Source organism: Cebus imitator, unplaced genomic scaffold, assembly GCF_001604975.1.
Source record: "Cebus imitator isolate Cc_AM_T3 unplaced genomic scaffold, Cebus_imitator-1.0 Scaffold520, whole genome shotgun sequence".
Taxonomy (NCBI): Eukaryota; Metazoa; Chordata; class Mammalia; order Primates; family Cebidae; genus Cebus; species Cebus imitator.
Window position 1 is genome coordinate 1,524,274 of NW_016107835.1, and position 19,184 is coordinate 1,543,457.

Consider the following 19,184-nt stretch of genomic DNA (forward strand, 5'->3'; position numbering starts at 1 on the left):
AAAAAAAAAAAAAAAAGAGAAAGAAAGAAGTGAGATTTCCCTCAGATAGGAGGGAGGATATAGGGTAGAAAAGGCAGGAGGTAAAGGTTAGGGGGTGGCATGAGGTGTGGGAAGGCAAGAAGGTGGCAGTACTTGGACGGAGGTAGTTTCTGGCACTGAGTTAGCCAGGATGGAAAGGGCATCCCACATCTAATTTTTCAACAAATCCTGTTGGCCCTACCTTCAGAATGTATCTATCATCTTCCCACTTCTCATTGTCATCTCTCCTAGGCCTCTTCTCAGGTCTCCACCTCCATTTCCATTCTGTTCTACTCACAGCATCCGGAAGGATTCTGCTAAATCCTAAATTAGGCCACAGTCCTCCTGTGTCAGAACCCTGTCCTGTCGCAGGCTGGAAGTGGTAGCCCACATCTGTAATCCTAGCACTTTGGGAGTGCTAGGCTTGAACTCCTGGGCTCAGGTGATCCTCCCACCTCAGCCTTCCAAGTAACTGAGACTATAAGCATGAGCCACCATGCCCAGCTCACTTTTTTTTCCATTTCACTTATTGTCACTCTATGTTATACAAGATAATCCACTCATGCATCATGTTGGCTGTGTGAAGTCTATCTCCCCCTGCTACAATATAACCTCCACAAAGACAGGGATCTTTGTTTTGCTCTATGTAGTTTATCACAAGTGGCTAGAACAGTGCCAGTTAAGAGACTACTTTTTTGGTTGAGGTAGGGAAACTGTAATCGCTTTGGTACCTAACCCAGTGGGGTCAAGGTCAGGTATACCTTCTTGGTAGAGGGAGGTGGGATGAAGCTGGCCCCAGGACTATAAGTGAAAAAAGAAAATACATGCAGCCAGGACAAAGGCATAGCAGCCCAGCCCCTATCTGAGGGCACCACCCATGTCGGACCCCCCTCTCCTTTCTCCTTTGTCTCTACAGGTCAGTGCAGCCCGGGAGGACCCCACTGGGGGGCAAGAGCTCAGGAGAAGGCCTGCCCCCTTCCCATCCCTACACCCTAGGTCTCCACCCCTCAAGCCAGGAGACCCTAACTGTCTTTGCTGTTTATATATATATATATATTATATAAATATCTATTTATCTGTCTGAGCCCTGCCCTCACTCCCCTCCCCTCATGCACTAGGTGCCCAGTCTTGAGTGGACCTCTCTCTTACCCCTGTCCCTTTCCCTGCATCCCTTGGCCCCTCTCTGTTTACCCTCCCTGTCCCCTGAGGTTAGGGGGATCTGAAAGGTGAACAAGGAGGGGACAGACCTCGGCTGTGTGGGGAGGGTAGGCGTGGCTTCAGACTCTTCTCTCTCTCCCTCTCCTCCTCCCAACTCTGGCCTTGGTTCCTCCAGCAACCCCTGCCTAAACAGAGGCCATTAGGGAAATCCACTCCAGGGTGAGAGAAAGGCAGAGATGGGGGGGCTTGGGGTAGAGAGGGCAGTTTAGGACCCAAGGTGGTGTTGGAGAGGAGCTGTGGAGTGGAGGAGTCAGCAGCGGGGTTGGGTTCCAGACATAGTGGATCTGGAGTCTGAATGAGTGGAGTGAGCTAGAGTGTTCTGGGGGTGGGGCTTGGAAGGATGCTGAGGGCAGGGTTCTAAAAGGGGCAGGGCTTTAAGCGGGGCAGAATGGTGGGCTCCAGAGTGAGTAGGTGAGTCTTGAATTGGGACCAGAGCCTATGGAAAGTGTGTGGCTTGGAACATTTAGGAGACTGAGCTTGATTCTAAAGGGGACAGATCTTGAGCAAAGCAAGAAGTGGGATTCAGGAATGGGCTGTTTGGGATGAGATCCTCGACAGGGTTCCAGACAGTGTGGGGCTTAGAATGGGGCTTGCATGGGGGTTTCAGAAAGGGCAGCCCCTTCCCATGGTGCAGTGAAGAAAATGTTGTACAGTGGCCAGTTCTGGGCAGTGGAGGGGGGACTTGGATAGGAGCTTCCAGGTGGGTTTTGTTAGGGGTTGGGGAGAATGGCTCTGGCTAAGGCTTGGGACCGAGATGGCCTGAGAAGAGCTGAGTGATATGGCTTGTAGGGTGAGGCATGGGATCCAGAGAGAAGCACCCCACCACCCTTCCCCACTCCCCACTCATGATGAAACAGCTAGATAATCAGAGGACAGAACCAACGGGTCTGTGGGGCTGGCCCACCCCTCTTCCCCCTTCACCTGCCCCTCCCTCCCTCCACACCTCCACGAATCCTGGGGTGGTTGGAGGCCGGGTCTGGAGCCCCTATCCTGCACCCTCTGCTGTGTCTGTGATGTCAGTAGTGCCTGTGATCGTGTGTTGCCATTTTGTCTGGCTGTGGCCCCTCCCTCTCCTCTCCAGACACCTACCCTTTCCCGAACACTTCGGTATTGTTTGAAGATCCCCCCTCCCCAAGGAAGAACAAATATGATTCTCCTCTCCCAAATAAACTCCTTAACCACCTAGTCCACCCGGCTCTGATTTCTCAGTGTGTCTTTTTCCGGCGCCAGGGAGGGGGGTTGGCCAGGGGAGAAAGGAGAGGTGGCGAGAAGAAGATCACCCTGGACCTACCGACCGAAGTTCAGGTTGCTGCGCCATTTCAGGCCACTTCAAAAGTGTTAGGCAGAGGGGCACCCTCTGGGAAGCCTCTCCAGCCGATCACTCTGTCACTCTGAGTAGCCCTGCTTGCCCTCCCACTACTGGCCACCGAATGCCCTGTCGTTCTAGGATTTGGTTCTAATTCTGGTTCCTTAGCCAAGCCCCTTCCCAGCCCCTGTGGAGCCCTCTCCTCAAATCCCCAAGGGATCCGAAAGGAGGAAACCTCACATTGCCTGCCCCCTTAATCTTCAGACCCTGCTGTTTCTCCTGCCTCCGCCCAGGCTGGAGAATTGGGAGACCGGTTAGGCAAGGCCAGGGGGTGGGGCACCGGGTTGACTCCTTAGTTCATTAGTTATTCTCTTTTACCCTTCCACTCCACGGGAAGTGACAGGGACGTGTGTGATGGGGGCGGGAAAAGGTCCCCGGCGCCCACGATGGCCGCTGCCGCCTCCGTGCCTAATTAGAGACCCCGGCTGGGGCGCCCGAGTTCTGATTGAGGGCAGGGGACCTCCCTCCTCCCAGCCCTGAGGCACAGTCAAGCCTGAGAACGCATAGGAGAGGCTCCCAGCCCTGGAACTGAGCTGGGGAAGCTGACTTGGAACTGGCGAGAGAAAAATGGGGGCGGGTGAGGGAAGGCTTTAAGATCTACTTCTCAGGACTTGGGGGGCTGGACAGCTAGGCTTATAAGGATGAGGAGAGAGAGGGGAGGAGGGCTTTGAAACCTGGTCTGGCTCTGAGAAGGGAGGAGTGCGTATAAGATGTAGCTCTCTGGTGGCTAGGGCCAGATTCCCAGGTTCCCAGGGAGCAGCACCTGGGGCTGCAGGTGACGTTGGCGACCACTGTTACAGCATTCATCGGGACCTCACCGGCAGGGAGGAACCAAGAGGTGTCTTTAACCCCTCTCCCAAATAAGCATCCAAAATAAATAGACACAAAACGTCAACACAGCACTCTAGCGCGCCCCCCTCTGAGTCCAGTCGGCCACCTCCGAGTCTCCCCCTTCTCCACTACAGAGCCCTCAAGCTCCAGGTCCCGTGAGAGGTCACGTGGCACACAGGGTTTCTGGGGGCTGTGCCTTGTGACGCCCCGCTGCGCCTCAGAGCGGGAAGTCAGGGTCCTTTCCCGCGGGGCGCCCCGGGCTGCGTGCAGCTCACCTCTAGGCAGGGGGCGCCATGGCCGCGGAGAGACCACAAAGCCGGGGGTGGGCCCTGTGGGGCGCGCTCCTCCCACGCGGGTGTCAGGTTTACGGAACCGAGCTCCCAGGCCGGACGCGCGGTGGCCTGATGGTCTCGAGGATTACATTCGCCTGACCCGGCCTGGCTTGACCCTGCCCGGGCGCGCCATGTTCGCTCGTGGGTCCCGGAGGCGCCGCTCGGGACGTGCGGTGAGCGTGAATCAGGGCAGCGGTGGGGGGCGGGGGTAAACTGAGGCCCGGGCGAGGGGGGAAGGGATAGGCATAGCGAACAGGCGCCCCACAGAGGGTCCGGGAATCCCATCCTCAACATTCCCAGACCTGGGGCTGGGGCTGCTGGAGGCGAATGGATGAAGGAAGGACTTAGATCTGGTGGCCCAAGCCCCCTAATCACCTTTACGCACACCTTCATCAGCACTCCTGGGACCTGGTGGGGACCCCTTTCTTGTGAATTGTGGAGGGACTTCTGAGGGCCACATGGGGCCTTAGGTTGAGCAGGAACCTCCTGAGCTTTTCTCTTTCTCTTTTTCTTTTTTTTTTTCTTTTTTTTGTTTTTTGATGGAGACTTGCTCTGTCACCCAGGCCGGAGTGCAGTGGTGTGATCTCCACTCACTGCAACCTCCGCCTCCTGGGTTCAACCGATTCTTCTGCCTCAGCCTCCCATGTAGCTGGGATTATAGGCGCCCACCACCACACCCAGCTAATTTTTGTATTTTTAGTAGAGACAGGATTTCACCATGTTGACCAGGCTGGTCTGGAACTCCTGATGTAAGGTGATCCGCCTGCCTCGGCCTCCCAAAGTGCTGGGATTATAGGTGTGAGCCGCCGTGCCTGGCGGGCCTCCTGGGCTTCTAAAGAAAAGGACACAATACCTTGGAGGAATGTGAATGGAGGGATAGAGTCCTACACTCCTGGGATGCCAGAATGCTGAGGGCCAAGAGACCGGGATTTGGGGGAACAAGGCTTCCAGGCTTCTGCCTGAGGAAGGGAGTTTTTGACTTTTTAGATAGGAGGGTCTTTCACTTTCTTTGGAGTGGGTCCCCGACCTGGGAATGTGGGGTCTGGGTTTGGTGGTCCCGAGAAGGACTAAATAGCCCTAGGATAAGTGGGGTAAAGGCCAAAATTTCTTGGGGTGGGGGTTTCTTAATGAAGCAGGGGCATCCTGAGATCCTGGGGGAGGGTCCCCAGTTCCTTAGATATCAGGGCTTGAGGCCAGGGTTTGGGGGAGGAGCTCCTGAGCTTCTGAAGAGAAGGGCAGCGTTCATGTGGGGATCTCGAAGAAGGATGGGGTCTCATCCCCTACCCTGTGGAACTGGAGTGCTGCTGGCAGCGTAGGTGAAGAGGGAACCGGGATGAGGCTTGGGAGAGGATGCCCAGAATAGGGGCTCTGTGCTCTGGTGGGAAGAGTACTCTGAATTCTAGGGGAGGTGCTTGAGCCCTGGAAGGATCTAAGGCTGGTGGGAGGTGTCTGAGGCTAGGGGCGAAGAGGGGGTGGGGTCCGAGGCCAGTCTAGGCAGGGGAATTCCCCGAAAAGGGGACATATAAAGAGGTAGCTTCAACTGCCCCGCCTCTGCCTCGGTTGTGTCCCGCTCCGCCGCACTCCGGGCGCTGTCTCAGCCTGCCCAGCGCTGCCCAGGTGAGACAGGCCCCAGCGTGCGGTCGTGGGCAATGAAGTGGAGGGGCGGCCGTTGACTTCTTCCCTGCTCCCGCGCCTCACCGGGCACTGCGTCCACCCCTGCTCACTGCAGCCTCCAGAGGCAGAGGACCCAGACCGGGGCCAGCCCTGCAACTCCTGCAGGGAGCAGTGCCCCGGCTTCCTGCTGCACGGCTGGAGGTAAGTGATGCCCCCAAAGGGCCTCGCCTTTGTCAGAGCTCCGCCTTCGCGGGGGGGAATCCGGGAGGCTTATCCCACGCCCCTAAGCTTGAGCTCCGCCCACAGAGGGACCTCAGTTGGGAAAAGAGCCTCAGGCTCAGATTCAGAGCCCCGCCCCTGACTCATTCCCAAAAGTAGTGTTCCCAGGAGAGCTCCACCCACCACGCAGCCCCGCCCCCAGAAGAGCTCTCTCTTAGCCCCTGAGTCACATCCCTAGGGAGATTCTTCGTCCCTAGCTCTGGGCACCGCCCATTGGCCTCCAGCACCCCTCTTAGACTCAGACCTCCCAGGCCCAGCGTCCTATCCTCCTACTGGACCCCTGCACCCAACAGACAGAGCCTACAGTCCCCAGACTCAGACCCTACCCACACAGGCTCAGAGCCCACAAGTTCAGAGCCTCATCACAGGTTAGATGCCTGTGTCTAGTGAAAGTTCCCCCACAAAGCGTCCCACTCCCCCGCGGCCTGTCCTCTGGCTCACAGCCCAGCCACACCCTGGCTCATAGGCCCACCTCCTGCAGCCCCGCCCCCAGGTGATAATCCGCATGTCCCGACCTGGGCTGCCGAGGGGTTCCGGTGGGCAACCCCTTAGTAATTGACCTCCATCCTCGGTCCCTCAGAAAGATCTGCCAGCATTGCAAATGCCCACGGGAGGAGCACGCAGTGCACGCAGTGCCTGTGGACCTGGAACGCATCATGTGTCGGCTAATCTCGGACTTCCAGCGCCATTCCATCTCCGACGATGACTCGGGCTGTGCATCGGAGGAGTATGCCTGGGTGCCCCCAGGCCTTAAACCGGAGCAGGTGACCAGAGGCCAGCCCTCCACTCTTGCTGTCCAGTGGGTGCACACTCATGCACACACACACACACACACATACACACACACACACACTCATGTGGGAACCTATTTCTGGAGCTATGCTACAGTGTGCATTCAGACGAGAATCCTTGTGGCTGTTTTGTGATGGAGGACCGGTCAGCCCCCCCACACCTTGGGTGATTGAGGGACCGGTTCCTCAGGGCCTGTTCACCCCAATCCTATTCTTTTTGTTTGTTTTTGAGACAGAGTCTCACTCTGTTGCCCACCACAGCCTCCCGCGTAGCTGAGACTGCAGGCACATGCCAACATGCCTGGCTAACTTTTTAAAGTTTTTGTAGAGACAGGGTCTCCCTATGTTGTCCAGGCTGCTCTGGAACTCCTGGGCTCAAGTGATCCTCTTGCCTCAGCCTCCCAAAGTGTTGGGATTACAGGAGCAAGATACCGTGCCTGGCCCCACTCCCTATCCTACCCTTCCAGCACTTCATTTGCCACATGACTTCATTGATTGAGTCATTCAACACATAGTTATGGGACACCTACTGCATGTGAGACACTGTTCTAGGCCATGAGGACACAGCAGTGAGCAAAACACTTTTTGGGAAAAGAACACAAAATAACATATCTGCCCAGGGGCATGGTGGCTCACACCTGTAATCCCAGCACTTTGGGAAACTGAGGTGGGCAGATTACTTAAGGCATGGCAAAACCCTGTCCCTACTAAAAGTACAAAAATTAGCCAGGTGTGGCAGTGTGTGCCTGTAATCCTAGCTACTCAGGAGGCTGAGGCAGGAGAATTGCTTGAACTCAGGAAGTGGAGGTTGTGGTGAGCTGAGATCCTGCCACTGCCTTCCAGCCTGGGTGACAGACTGAGAACCTGTCTCAAAAAAGAAAAAAAAGAAGGCCAGACACAATGGCTCATGCCTGTAATTCCACCACTTTGGGAGGCCAAGGTGGGCAGATCACCTGAGGTCAGGAGTTCCAGACCAGCCTGACCAACATGGAGAAACCCCATCTCTACTAAAAATACAAAACAATTACCTGGGCATGGTGGTGCATGCCTGTAATCCCAGCTACTTGGGAGGCTGAAGCAGGAGAAGTGCTTGAACCTGGGAGGTGGAGGTTGCAGTGAGCTGAGATCGTGGCATTGGACTCCAGCCTGGGCAACAAGAGCGAAACTCTGTCTCAAATAATAATAATAATAATAATAATAAATATACATACATATATAATATATTTAGAGAGAGAGAGGGAGAGGGAGAGAGGAGAGACAGGGTCGCACTCTCCCAGGCTGGAGTGCAGTGGCATGATCACAGCTCACTATAGCCTCAACTTCCTGGGCTCAAGTGATCCTCCCACCTCAACCTCCTGAGTAGCTAGGACTACAGGTATGCACCACCACACCCAGCTAATTTTTGTATTTTTTGTAGAGATGGAGTTTTGCCATGTTGCCCAGGCTGGTCTTGGACTCCGGAGCTCAAGTGATCCTCCTCTCTAGGACTCCTAAAGTGCTGGGATTACACCCAGCCTATATTTTGGAAGTAGAGCTGAAAGGATTTGGTTGTGGGAGTAGGAGAGAGAGAATTGAAAGATGCCCCCCGAGGATGAGTAGATTAACTGGTGTGGGAGAGGCCAAGACAGGAGCGAGTTTATCCCAGCACTTCGGGAGGCCGAGGCGAGTGGATCACGAGGTCAAGAGATTGAGACCATCCTGGTCAACATGGTGAAACCTCGTCTCTACTAAAAATACAAAACATTAGCCAGGCGTGGTAGTGTGTGCCTGTAATCCTAGCTACTCAGGAGGCTGAGGCAGGAGAATTGCTTGAACTCAGGAAGTGGAGGTTGTGGTGAGCTGAGATCCTGCCACTGCCTTCCAGCCTGGGTGACAGACTGAGAACCTGTCTCAAAAAAGAAAAAAAAGAAGGCCAGACACAATGGCTCATGCCTGTAATTCCACCACTTTGGGAGGCCAAGGTGGGCAGATCACCTGAGGTCAGGAGTTCCAGACCAGCCTGACCAACATGGAGAAACCCCATCTCTACTAAAAATACAAAACATTAGCTGGGCATGGTGGCGCATGCCTGTAATCCCAGCTACTCAGGAGGTTGAGGCAGGAGAATTGCCTGAACCCAGGAGGTGGAGGTTGCGGTGAGCCGAGATCGCGCCATTGCACTCCAGCCTGGGTAACAAGAGTGAAACTCTGTCTCAAAAAAAAAAAAGAAAAAAAGAAAAAAGAGCATGAGATTGGTTCTGGCCATTTGGAGTTTGAGATGCCTGTTAGACAACTAAATAGCCACATTACCTAGAACTCGAGAAAGAAGCCACAGGGCTGGAAGTATGTGTTTGCCATAATGTGTCACAGGCTGGAGGTGACACATTAGCTAAGTAGATGATATTTATATCCATGAGGTTGAATGTAATTCCCAAGAGATTGAATGTAGACAGAGGCAAGAGGACCCAGAGGTGAGTCCTAGGATCCTCCCACATTTAGGGGTCAGCTAGTTGAAGAGGAGCCAAAACAGGGACAGAGAAGGAGCAGCCAATGAGGGATAAGGAAAACCTGGACTGTGTGTTGTCCTGGAAGCCAAGGGAAGAAAGTGTTTCCGGGAAGAAGGAGTGGTCAGCTTGGTGCATTGCTAGAGTCATTAAGTCTGATGAAGCTGAGAACTGAACAATGATTTTAACAATGCGGATGTCGTTGATGACCTTGACAGCTTTGGAAGAGGGATGGGAGCGGAAGCCTGCCTTGAATAGGCTTAAGGGAGATTGGAAGGAGAGGAAGTGGAGTGAACACAAGTGCTCATAACTTTTTGAGGAATTTTCCCACAAAGGAAAAAAGAAAAGTGGATCAGCAGGCCGGGTGCAGTGGTTCATGCCTGTAACCCCAACACTTTGGGAGGCCAAGGTGGATGGATCACTTGAGGTCAGGAGTTGAAGACCAGCCTGGCCAACATGGTAAAACTCTGTCTCTACTAAAAATACAAAAATTAGCTGGGCATGGTGGCATGCCTGTAGTCCCAGCTACTCTGGAGGCTGAGGCAGGAGAATCACTTGAACCCGGGAGGCGGAGGTTGCAGTGAACCGAGATTGTGCCATTGCCCTCCAGCTTGGGCAACAAAGCAAGACTCCGTCTAAAAAAAAAAGTGGATCAGCAGCTGGAGGAGGAAGTGAGGTCAAGGCATGCAGGAACTCTCAGCATGTTTGGGAGCTGAGGGAAATTATCTGCCTTTAGGAAGGCAGATGGAGTCCAGAGAAGGTCCCTCCAGATGCCTTTCATTTTCTCAGAGAAGTGGGGACCTGACATCTCACTGCATCCCAACTCACCTCTCATTTCAGCTGTTTTCTCCCACTCCTATGTCCTCCCAGGTGTATCAGTTTTTCAGCTGCCTCCCAGAGGACAAGGTCCCCTACGTCAACAGTCCTGGGGAGAAATACAGGATCAAGCAGCTGCTGCACCAGCTGCCCCCACACGACAGTGAGGTGAGGAGAGAGAAGACAGGAAGGGCATGCCAGGCATGGGGCACAGCCTGGGCCAGTGCTGGGCAGGGTCAGAAGAGGAAAGGTGAGCTGATCGGAGGTGAGTGGTCCAGACAGGCAGGGACCATCAGAGGACATTCCTTGGCAAAACCACAGCTGGGGCTTGGAGGAAGAGGTGGGTACTTCAGGCAGGAGGCACCATCTATAAAAAGACCTAGAAGTAAACTTTCGGGGCATGGATGAAGTCTTGAAAGGGGTGGGGACAGATATCAAGGGAGGAGCCTGGGAGATGCCTTCTCTTCCCAGGCACAGTACTGTACCGCACTGGAAGAGGAGGAGAAGAAAGAGCTCAGAGCCTTCAGCCAGCAGCGGAAGCGGGAGAATCTGGGGCGTGGCGTTGTGCGCATCTTCCCGGTGACTATCACTGGGGCCATCTGTGAGGAGGTGAGCCATGGAGGGCCTCAGCGAGTGAGCAGTGCCTCTGCTCCAAGCCCTGAGGAGCAGGGCACATCTTCCAGGCAGTAGGAAGATGAGGCCTGCCACTGAAGCCCCAGTGGGCTGTCTCTAGGGTCCCTTCTGCTGGGCGTGGTCCCTTCTGCTGGGCGGGGTCCCTTCTGCTGGGCGGGGACTGTCTCTAAGGCAACCCCTAGTGGACAGGGACCTGTCCCATCGATCCCACTGTCGTGTGTGGTTTTCTCCCCTTCTGTGCAGTGAACATGAGGCATGGACTGTCTCTTTGGTCCTCCTGTGGTCAGAACTTGTCCTCAAGAGCTGACCCACAGTGGCAGGGCCTGTCTGCAGGGCCCTAAGGTCTGCCCTTAGATCCTACTGTTAGGTGACATCTATTGCTAAGGTCCCAGTGGGTGGAGACTATCTGTGGTTTCCCCCACTAGGCCTTGCCTGGCTGTCTTCCCCACTCCTGAGGAGTGAGGCTTGCCTGTAAGGCCACCCACCATGGGTAGGGCCTGTCTCTGTGGCTTCCGCCATGAGCAGGCTCAGTCTCTAAGGTACCTCCCAACCCCATCCCTGGTGTAGGCAGGGCCTGTCTCAAAGTTACCCCATGGGTGGGACCAGTCACAAAGGTTTGCCATGGGAAAGGCCCAAGTGTAACACACTTTGGCTGACCCCATCCATCTGACCATCTTGGTGACAGTGATGGTAACCATCTTGGTGCTTGTCTCCTGGCAGTGCGGGAAGCAGATTGGAGGTGGGGACATCGCAGTGTTTGCCAGCCGTGCAGGCCTGGGTGCCTGCTGGCACCCACAGTGTTTTGTGTGCACCACGTGCCGGGAACTTCTGGTTGACCTCATCTACTTCTACCATGCTGGAAAGGTCTATTGCGGGCGTCACCATGCCGAATGCCTGCGTCCACGCTGCCAAGCCTGTGATGAGGTTTGGGCCTCCCTGCCCAGGGGTGGGAGTGGAGGGCAGGCAGGGCCAGGGGTAGGCTCATCTGACCGCTACAGATGACCTGTGCCCTCCAGATCATCTTCTCCCCTGAGTGCACGGAAGCGGAGGGCCGCCACTGGCATATGGATCACTTCTGCTGCTTCGAGTGTGAAGCTTCGCTAGGAGGGCAGCGCTATGTGATGCGTCAGAGCCGCCCCCACTGTTGCACCTGCTACGAGGCCCGCCATGCGGAGTACTGTGATGGCTGTGGGGAGCACATCGGTGGGTGAATGCGGTGGGAATGGACAGAGGGATGGATGGACAAACTGGGCCACAGCCCCACCCCACCAGGACACCTCCTGTCCAGGCTGCAGGGTCCAGCCCCACAGGGTCTAGTGGGTGTTCTTTTATGTGCGGAGACGATAGATGATAGAAAAAAAAGACATAAGACACAGAGATAAGAGAAGAGTTCAGTTGGGCCTGGGGGGTGGGGGGGCCACTGCTGGACTCTGTCCCTTGATAGTGGTGGTCCCCCCGGCCCAGCTGAACTCTTCTCTTATCTCTGTGTCTTGTGTCTTTCTTTTCTACCATCTATCGTCTCCGCACACAAAAGAACACCCACTAGACCCTGTGGGGCTGGATCATGCACCAGGTCCCACCCTGCACTGTGCCCTGCACTTTGTCCAGCCCCAACACTGTAGGCCTGCCTGCTTGATTGCAAGTCCCACTCCCAATGTCCCCACTATGCTATGCTTTCTAAATCGCACCTACACAATGCTAGGCCACCACCACACCTCTAGACCCACCTCCAGAGGGCGCTCTAATTCCTGCCCCAGGGCTCCTCCTAAGCCTAGCCTCCACCACCCCAAGCTATGCTCTGTTCTCGTCCACTCTCCTGCATCAGCCTAGGTCAGGCCTAGCTTCTAGCTACACCCTACCCTGTGAGACTGACTCCTTTTTCATGAGGGCTACACCCCACCTTCCAAGCCCTGCCCCCACCAGCCAGGCCTCCTCTTCAGGCCCAGCCTTCCACTCTCCTTAATGTCTAAGCCTGGCATGGATCTTAGAATCCAATGCCCACACGGCTCTGGAAGAGAGCACCCTGTGAAAGAAAGGAAGGAGTGAGAGAGAGGTTCACCAGCCAGTCTCCAGGAGAGAACCAAAACCCGTTTCCTGCTTTTTCCAGAAGGGCCACATTCTGGAGGAGGAAGGCGCCCAGGAGTGCCTTGCCTCAGATTCCCCACCTCTTCCTGAGAAGGGACCCATTCACAAGGGGTAGGGGTATGCCTGGGGATTCTGCTTCAGTTTTTCCCCCTTTTGGTCCCCACAGGCCTGGACCAAGGCCAGATGGCTTACGAGGGCCAGCACTGGCATGCCTCAGAGCGCTGCTTCTGCTGTAGTCGCTGCGGGCGGGCCCTACTGGGCCGTCCATTCCTGCCACGCCGAGGCCTAATCTTCTGCTCTCGAGCCTGCAGCCTTGGGTCTGAGCCCACCGCTCCAGGGCCAGGCCGCCGCAGCTGGAGTGCCGGCACTGTCACAGCCCCACTTGCAGCCTCCACAGCCTCTTTCTCTGCTGCGGAGGGGGTGTTGGAGACCACCACCAAAGGCACCTGCACGGAGTCAGAGCCAGGTGAGCTAACTCTCCAGCCACAGCCCAGTCACCTCCACGTCCTTACCCTTCCCTCAACCCTGGCCCTTCCCCCTTGACTCGCCAAGGCCCTTCACCTGCTGCATCCCAGGGCCCCGCCCGCATCTCTGTCCATCCTCCGTCCCCACACCAGTCCAGACCTGGTCTCCATCCCCAAACTGCAGCCGCCTTGAGAACCCTGGTTCCACCTTGACAATACAGGACCGGTCCCCTACCTCAACTTGTCTCTGCTTGAGCACAAGTTCCTCTTCCTCTTCTCCAGCTGGTCGCACTTCATCTTCTGCACCCAGGCCCCACCCCATTTATCCCAAACCAAATCTACTCCAGCCTATGCCACACCCCTTCCATCCGAAGCCACTCCCAGTACCCTGGCCACGCCCCCCAACCAGTCCCGTCTTTCTCCCTGTTCTTCCTTCCAACCCTCTCTCCACCCAGAGCCTGCTCCAGGCCTCACACTTCCTAGGCTCCCCACCTCCCTGCCCTTCTCCGACCCCTGCCCCCACTTTCTCAGTCTTAGTGGAGGAAAGAAGGCTCTTCCGCAGGCCTCCCCATAGGAGCGGGCCAGTGGGAGGGCAGATACAAGAAGTTGCTCTGTCTCCCCCTTAACAGCTGCAGGCCCCGAGGAGCCCTCCCACTTTCTGAGAGGGGCCCCCCACCGCCACTCCATGCCGGAGCTGGGGCTCCGCAGCGCCCCCGAGCTTCCCCCAGAGTCCCCCAGCCAGCCTAACCCGCGTCCGGATGATAGTGTCTTCGGTCGCCAGAGCACCCCACGTGTCAGCTTCCGCGACCCTCTGGTGTCTGAAGGAGGTCCACGCCGGACCCTGAGTGCACCCCCGGCCCAGCGCCGCAGGCCACGCAGTCCCCCACCCAGGGCCCCCAGCCGTCGCCGCCACCGTCACAATCACCGTCACCGTCACCACCACCATCACCATCACCACGGAAACCCAAGCAGACGTCGCCACTATCAGTGTGACGCGGGATCAGGGTCAGACTCGGGATCTTGCTCCAGCTCGCCCTCCAGTTCCAGTTCCGAATCCTCAGAGGATGATGGCTTCTTCCTAGGCGAGCGCATTCCTCTGCCCCCCCATTTGTGCAGGCCCACTCCTGCTCAGGACACTGCAACGGAGACCTTCACCTCCCCATCTTCATTGCTCCGCAGGGACTCTCGCCCGAGACAGGCCCGAGACAAGAACTGTATCTTGGCTTGAAGGCAGGACGTCCAGCAGGGGGCTCCATTCTCCAGTCAGAGTAGACCATGAGGCCCATAGCCCCACCCTCACACCACACCCTCACGACCTAAGTCATAAATCCTCTTCCTCCCTCCTTTGTCTGTTTCTATTTTTGCTTCCGTTTTAGAGACATGGTCTGCTCTACTGTCCAGGCTGCAGTGCAGTGTGTGATCAAGGCTCACTGCAGCCTCAAAGTTTTGGACTCAAGCGATCCTCCCACTTCAGCCTCCCAAGTAGCTGGGACTCCAGGCTTGAGTCAGCGTGCCCAGATAATTTTTTAATTTGGTAGAGATGGGGTTTCGCCATGTTTCCCAGGCTGGTCTAGAGCTCCTGGGCTCAAGCAATCCTCCTGCTGCAGCCCCCCCATAGGACTGGGATTACAGGCATTAGCCACCTCACCGGGTTTTTCGTTTGTATTATTGAAGTAATTTAATATTTGTTGTAAAACAGGCCTGGCTTCTTTGCCTCCTTACCCCAGCTGTCTCTGCTCCATTTCTCCCTCCTGATGCTTGAAATTTACCCACATTTGATGAAAGGATTACTTTATTCATTATCATATATTTTAACAATATGTTTATTATTTATCCCTCTACAGAACCACCACCCACACGGAGGAGATTATTTGGAGTGGGTCACAACCTGGGGCCTGGACTCTGAAATCTAAGTCTCCCTCTTCCCTCATTTTACGACTTAGGTGGGGGCATGGTTCAGGCAGAACTGGTATCTCCTATTGGATCCTGCCGAAGGAGGACCTAGGCACAAGCATAATGGTGGCCACACCCAGGAGGGTTGATTGGCAGGCTAGAAGACAAAAGCCTCCCAATATAGGCACTTTTACCTCAATGAGGGGGTGGGAATTCATTGGCTGGGAATGTTGTGGGGATGGAAAGGTGTATTTCAATGGAGGAGTTATTTGCAGACTGAAGAGAGAAATGAGGGGAGTTCGCCTACACCGGGCCATCTGCGGGGTCTGCAGGTGAGGAAAAGAGAGAAAGCATTGGCTGAATCTATATACCCATTTTTAAAAACAAGATCCAAAGTCCATGAACATTTTATGCACAAGAATACTGAAGCTTATGATACCTATTGGTACAAAAGCCCATAAGTACCAATACTGGACAGAGTTGGCATTCATGTCTTTAAGGGATTGCTTTCCTTCTCTCCTCTGCCCTCTCGGCAACCCCCTTGCCTCCCACCAACACACACACACACTTACCAGTGGGGGCTGCTGTATGTCTTGGCTGCCGAAAGGGGAAGGTGACATAGGCATCATAGCCAAAGAGGCATGTAGCGATTAGGCCCAGTACCTGGGGGACAGGATAGGAGTCGGGGGGTTAGATTAGGTAGTCAGGTTACTCAGTCTCTTACCTTCTTGTATTCACCACCTCCAGCACCTGCCCCATGCAGGATGGGACTGAAGCCCGAGGTTGGGAAGCCAAAGAACCCCAGAGGAAGGCCAAGAGAATGCATCCTACCCACCCTCCCTCCTCCTATGCTTCAACACAGGGAGGTCACACTGTGGTCCTACACGTAGCATGCACAATTCATACTACTTTTTTTTTTTTTTTGGACACACAGTCTCACTGTCGCCCAGGCTGGAATACAGTGGCATGATCTCAGCTCACTGCAACCTTTGTCTCCTGGGTTCAAGTGATTCTCCTGCCTCAGCCTCCTTAGTAGTTGGGACTACAGGCACCCACCACCATGCCCGGCTAATTTTTGCGTTTTTAGAAGAGACTGGGTTTCACCATGTTGGCCGGGCTGGTCTCAAACTCCTGACCTCAAGTGATCCACCTGCCTCGGCCTCAGCCTCCCAAAGTGCTGGGAATACAGGCATAAGCCACCCTGCCCGGCCCCAATTCCTACTACATTTGGGACAAAGTTCTTGCAGATGGTAGTCTAGTGCATTGACAAAGGGGCCACCTGTTTGTACTTTCCACCAAGGTCCTTGTGTCTGACAAGGGACCGCCCTTCACAGCAAATGAAGACCTTGGGAGGTAAAACCAAGGCCTGGGACATGCATGCCCTGAGGACAAGTGTGACATGCTATGGATCACAGGCTTTCTGCTAGAAGCACTGGCAGAAATGGCTCCTGGCTGGTTCCTCAAACCCTTCCCTCTGTGCTTCAGAGCTGCTCCCATGACCTTTACCCCTGCGACGATTTTGGAGTGGTTTCCTCTCTCAACGAGGACAACAATGGAGGTGATCAGGTAGAGGATCGCAGCTATGAGGGTTCGGAAGAAATCCTGTGAAGTGTAGGGAGGAGAAGAGGGAAGTCAGCATCCAGAGTTCCCCAGACAATCCTAATTGCCCAGACCCCTCCCTGGCCTTGCCATTGTTGACCGCTTCTCACACTCCAGGGCCAGTTGATGAATGGTATCTTGCTGTGCAGGTCACACATGTAGACAACAAAGAAAATAGCAGCAAGGATCATCTCAACTACCGACAGGGAGGAGTAGCCTGGTGTGGAGGCACTGAAGCAGATCAGGATCACAAGGCATAATATCTGGAAAAGGGAACATGGGAAAGGAGACCTAAGGGCTTAGGCGATTGGTTTAAATTGAGGGTCCCATATTCGGATGCCTACCAGGGTTGGGGAAATGACACATAATAATAGCTAAACACTTTTTGTGTGCTCATTGTGTTCCAAATTCACTTAATCATCACCACAATCCCATGCTGGGTACTATTATTACTCTAATTGATAGATGAGAAAACTGAGGCACAGAGAGGTTTAATGGCTTGCCCGGGGTCACCCAGCAAGTAAGGAGTAGACTTGGGTGCCTCAGTTTCATCCCCGTTTCCCTTCTAGGATATGGGCAGCCTGAGGGAAGTGGTGCTGCCAGGTGTTTTGCCAGCCCCGGTGACGCCGGGTTTGTGGCTTTGACCTAGGCGGGACACGCGGTTCCCCCAGCAACCCCTTTGGGAAGTGGTGAGAGTGACACCAGAGAGGCGGGACTCCGTTAAAGGCACCGCACCCCTTTTACAAGTGACTCGAAGGCAGCGCCCACTTTGAGGAGGGTGGAAACCCCGAAATGTTAAGGATATCCCGCCCGGCCTCAGAAGGGCGAGGAAGAACTGGCAAAGGGTGGGGCGCTCTACACCGCGGGACTAGCGCGGGGGCGCCCACCCCAACAGGCCCTGCCCCTAGGCGCGCTGCCAGCCCGCCCTCCGGTGCCCAGGCCGCGCCACGCCCTGCCGCAGGAGGCCTCCACTTCCCAGCACCCCAGGACCCCTTCGATGCGTCCACTGATGGGTCCACACAGGCTCCCCCTACGCAGCCCTCCGTTTGCGTTATAGGCTCCTTGCCTCACCCCGGGGCCACTAGATCTCAACCACCTTCTTTTCCAAACCCCACCGACTCGCCGTGCGCCCCGGGTTTCGGGCCTCCACCGTGAACCCACCCACCTGCACCCCACTGCCAAGCGCCCCGGCCATGTGCCCGCCTCACCCGGACCATCTGGTTCTGCGTGGTCCAGCCACCCCATCCCACTTTTGCCCACGCGCCTGCCCCAGGACGCTCACAATCTCAGCAAACAGGAGGATTCCCTTTCGGGTGCGCGAGAAGTTGGTGCAGGCGGCCCAGCAGCCGGGGGCCGAGAGGCGCTCAGAATCCGCCATGGCATGGGCTAGAGTCCCTGGGGCCTCGGAGGATTTGCTCGCTTGCTCGTGGGTTCGAGGACGCTGCACACCCAGCCGTCTTGCCCGCTGTCTGGCCGGGAAGGGGGCCCCGGGGCGAAGGAGGGAGTGAATCACCGCGCAGAGCTGACGCGGGCGGGGCCGGAGGGGGCCGGGCCAGGTGGCTGCCGCCCCGGAAGCCCCCTCGCCCCGCCCGCCAAGGATACTCCCAGCCTGACGCACAGCCCCCAGGGCGCCCCATTGGCGGGATGCATGGCGCTCCAGGTACCAGGAGCAGTAATAGCGGGAACCTTCGCCTTTTTGGAATGCAAATGCACCCGAGACAGCTTCAACTTAGAACCAAGGGAATCTGGCTTTGGGAGGGAGTGACTCAGTTTCCTTAACTGAATAAAACAGCCGAGGCAGAGTTAAATCCGAAAGACTTGGGGCCCAGTACGTTTCCAGAATTCAGAACATTTTTGATTTCGGAGTCTTCCCGTGAATATATGGGGTTTGGAGCTGACGCGTTAAAAAAATAAAAACAGTATTTATTAAAGAAAAAGCATGAAAGTTCACAATAACTGGTTAAGTAAGGATTGAAGAGTGTACCTCGGCCGGGGGCGGTGGCTCATGCCAGTAATCCCAGCACTCTGAGAGGCTCAGGTGGAAGGATTGCTTGAGCCCAGGAGTTTGAGATTAATCTTGGGAACATAATCGTCTCTACAAATAATTTTAAAAATTAGTCTAGGCACGTGCCTGTAATCCCAACTACTCGGGAGGCTGAGGTGGCAGGATTGCTTGAGCCCGGGAGTTCGAGGCTGCAGTGAACCATGATCACACCACTGCACTGCTACCTGGGCAACAGAGCAAGATCCTGTCTCCAAAAAAGGGAAAAAAAGAAAGAAAAGTGTTCCTCATTAGATCAGGTCAAGTTTTGTAACCAAATAGTGCCTAACTTGTCAGAAAACCACCAGTTTACAGAGCTTTTTGTTCTCCAGAATTTTGGATAATGGATTGTGGACAGCGGAGTAAACCTCTGAGCAGTGATGGGAATAAGACCCTGCCCGTGTAAAGGCTGTGTGAGAACAGGGTTTGGTAAGCATTGAGCTGATAAGAAATAGGGCAAGCCTTGTTTCTAATGTTAGAGCCCAAGGCCAGGAGCAGTGGGTCACACCTGTAATCCTAACACTTTGGGAGGCCAAGGTGGGAGAATCACTTCAGCTCGAGTTCAAGACCAGCCTGGGCAATGTAGTGAGAGCTTGTCTCTATTTAAAAAAACAACTTTTAAGGCCGGGCGCGGTGGCTCAAGCCTGTAATCCCAGCACTTTGGGAGGCCGAGGCGGGTGGATCACGAGGTCAAGAGATCGAGACCATCCTGGTCAACATG

At 55.2% G+C, this 19,184-nt stretch overlaps 3 protein-coding genes across 3 annotated transcripts in view; 2 read left to right on the forward strand and 1 right to left on the reverse strand.

Annotated features, from left to right (window-relative positions):
* Positions 1-2,429, forward strand: part of LOC108293051 (synaptophysin) — a 12,521-nt gene extending 10,092 nt beyond the window's left edge. The window contains exon 7 of the mRNA XM_017514235.2: positions 935-2,429. The gene's annotated coding sequence lies outside the window, so the exon portion shown is untranslated. The remainder of the gene's footprint in view (positions 1-934) is intronic.
* A 1,234-nt stretch (positions 2,430-3,663) lies between these two features.
* On the forward strand, positions 3,664-14,277 carry PRICKLE3 (prickle planar cell polarity protein 3). Its single transcript, XM_017514234.2, has 9 exons — positions 3,664-3,938; positions 5,495-5,580; positions 6,239-6,422; positions 9,803-9,916; positions 10,220-10,357; positions 11,102-11,305; positions 11,398-11,584; positions 12,633-12,932; positions 13,560-14,277. The coding sequence occupies exons 1-9, from the start codon at positions 3,897-3,899 to the stop codon at positions 14,156-14,158; spliced, it is 1,854 nt and encodes a 617-aa protein (XP_017369723.1). The 5' UTR covers positions 3,664-3,896; the 3' UTR covers positions 14,159-14,277.
* Positions 14,278-14,735: 458 nt separating this feature from the next.
* Positions 14,736-17,959, reverse strand: PLP2 (proteolipid protein 2). The gene is made up of 5 exons (XM_017514236.2): positions 17,705-17,959; positions 16,533-16,685; positions 16,330-16,425; positions 15,396-15,486; positions 14,736-15,149 (listed from the first exon to the last, which is right to left on the reverse strand). Exons 1-5 carry the CDS (start codon positions 17,798-17,800, stop codon positions 15,127-15,129), a joined length of 459 nt encoding a protein of 152 aa, XP_017369725.1. The 5' UTR covers positions 17,801-17,959; the 3' UTR covers positions 14,736-15,126.
* Between the last annotated feature and the right edge of the window lie 1,225 nt (positions 17,960-19,184).

Bases quoted from the DNA above. Each gene is read 5' to 3' on its own strand.
- PRICKLE3 (XM_017514234.2), top strand. From the start codon at position 3,897: ATGTTCGCTCGTGGGTCCCGGAGGCGCCGCTCGGGACGTGCG. The intron at 6,423-9,802 runs GTGACCAGAGGC...ATGTCCTCCCAG, and splicing joins CAGGCCTTAAACCGGAGCAG to GTGTATCAGTTTTTCAGCTG. The intron at 12,933-13,559 runs GTGAGCTAACTC...CCCCCTTAACAG, and splicing joins CTGCACGGAGTCAGAGCCAG to CTGCAGGCCCCGAGGAGCCC.
- PLP2 (XM_017514236.2), bottom strand. From the start codon at position 17,800: ATGGCGGATTCTGAGCGCCTCTCGGCCCCCGGCTGCTGGGCCGCCTGC. The intron at 16,686-17,704 runs GTGAGCGTCCTG...TCCCTTTTCCAG, and splicing joins TCCTCCTGTTTGCTGAGATT to ATATTATGCCTTGTGATCCT. The intron at 15,150-15,395 runs GTAAGTGTGTGT...CCTCACCTGCAG, and splicing joins ACATACAGCAGCCCCCACTG to ACCCCGCAGATGGCCCGGTG.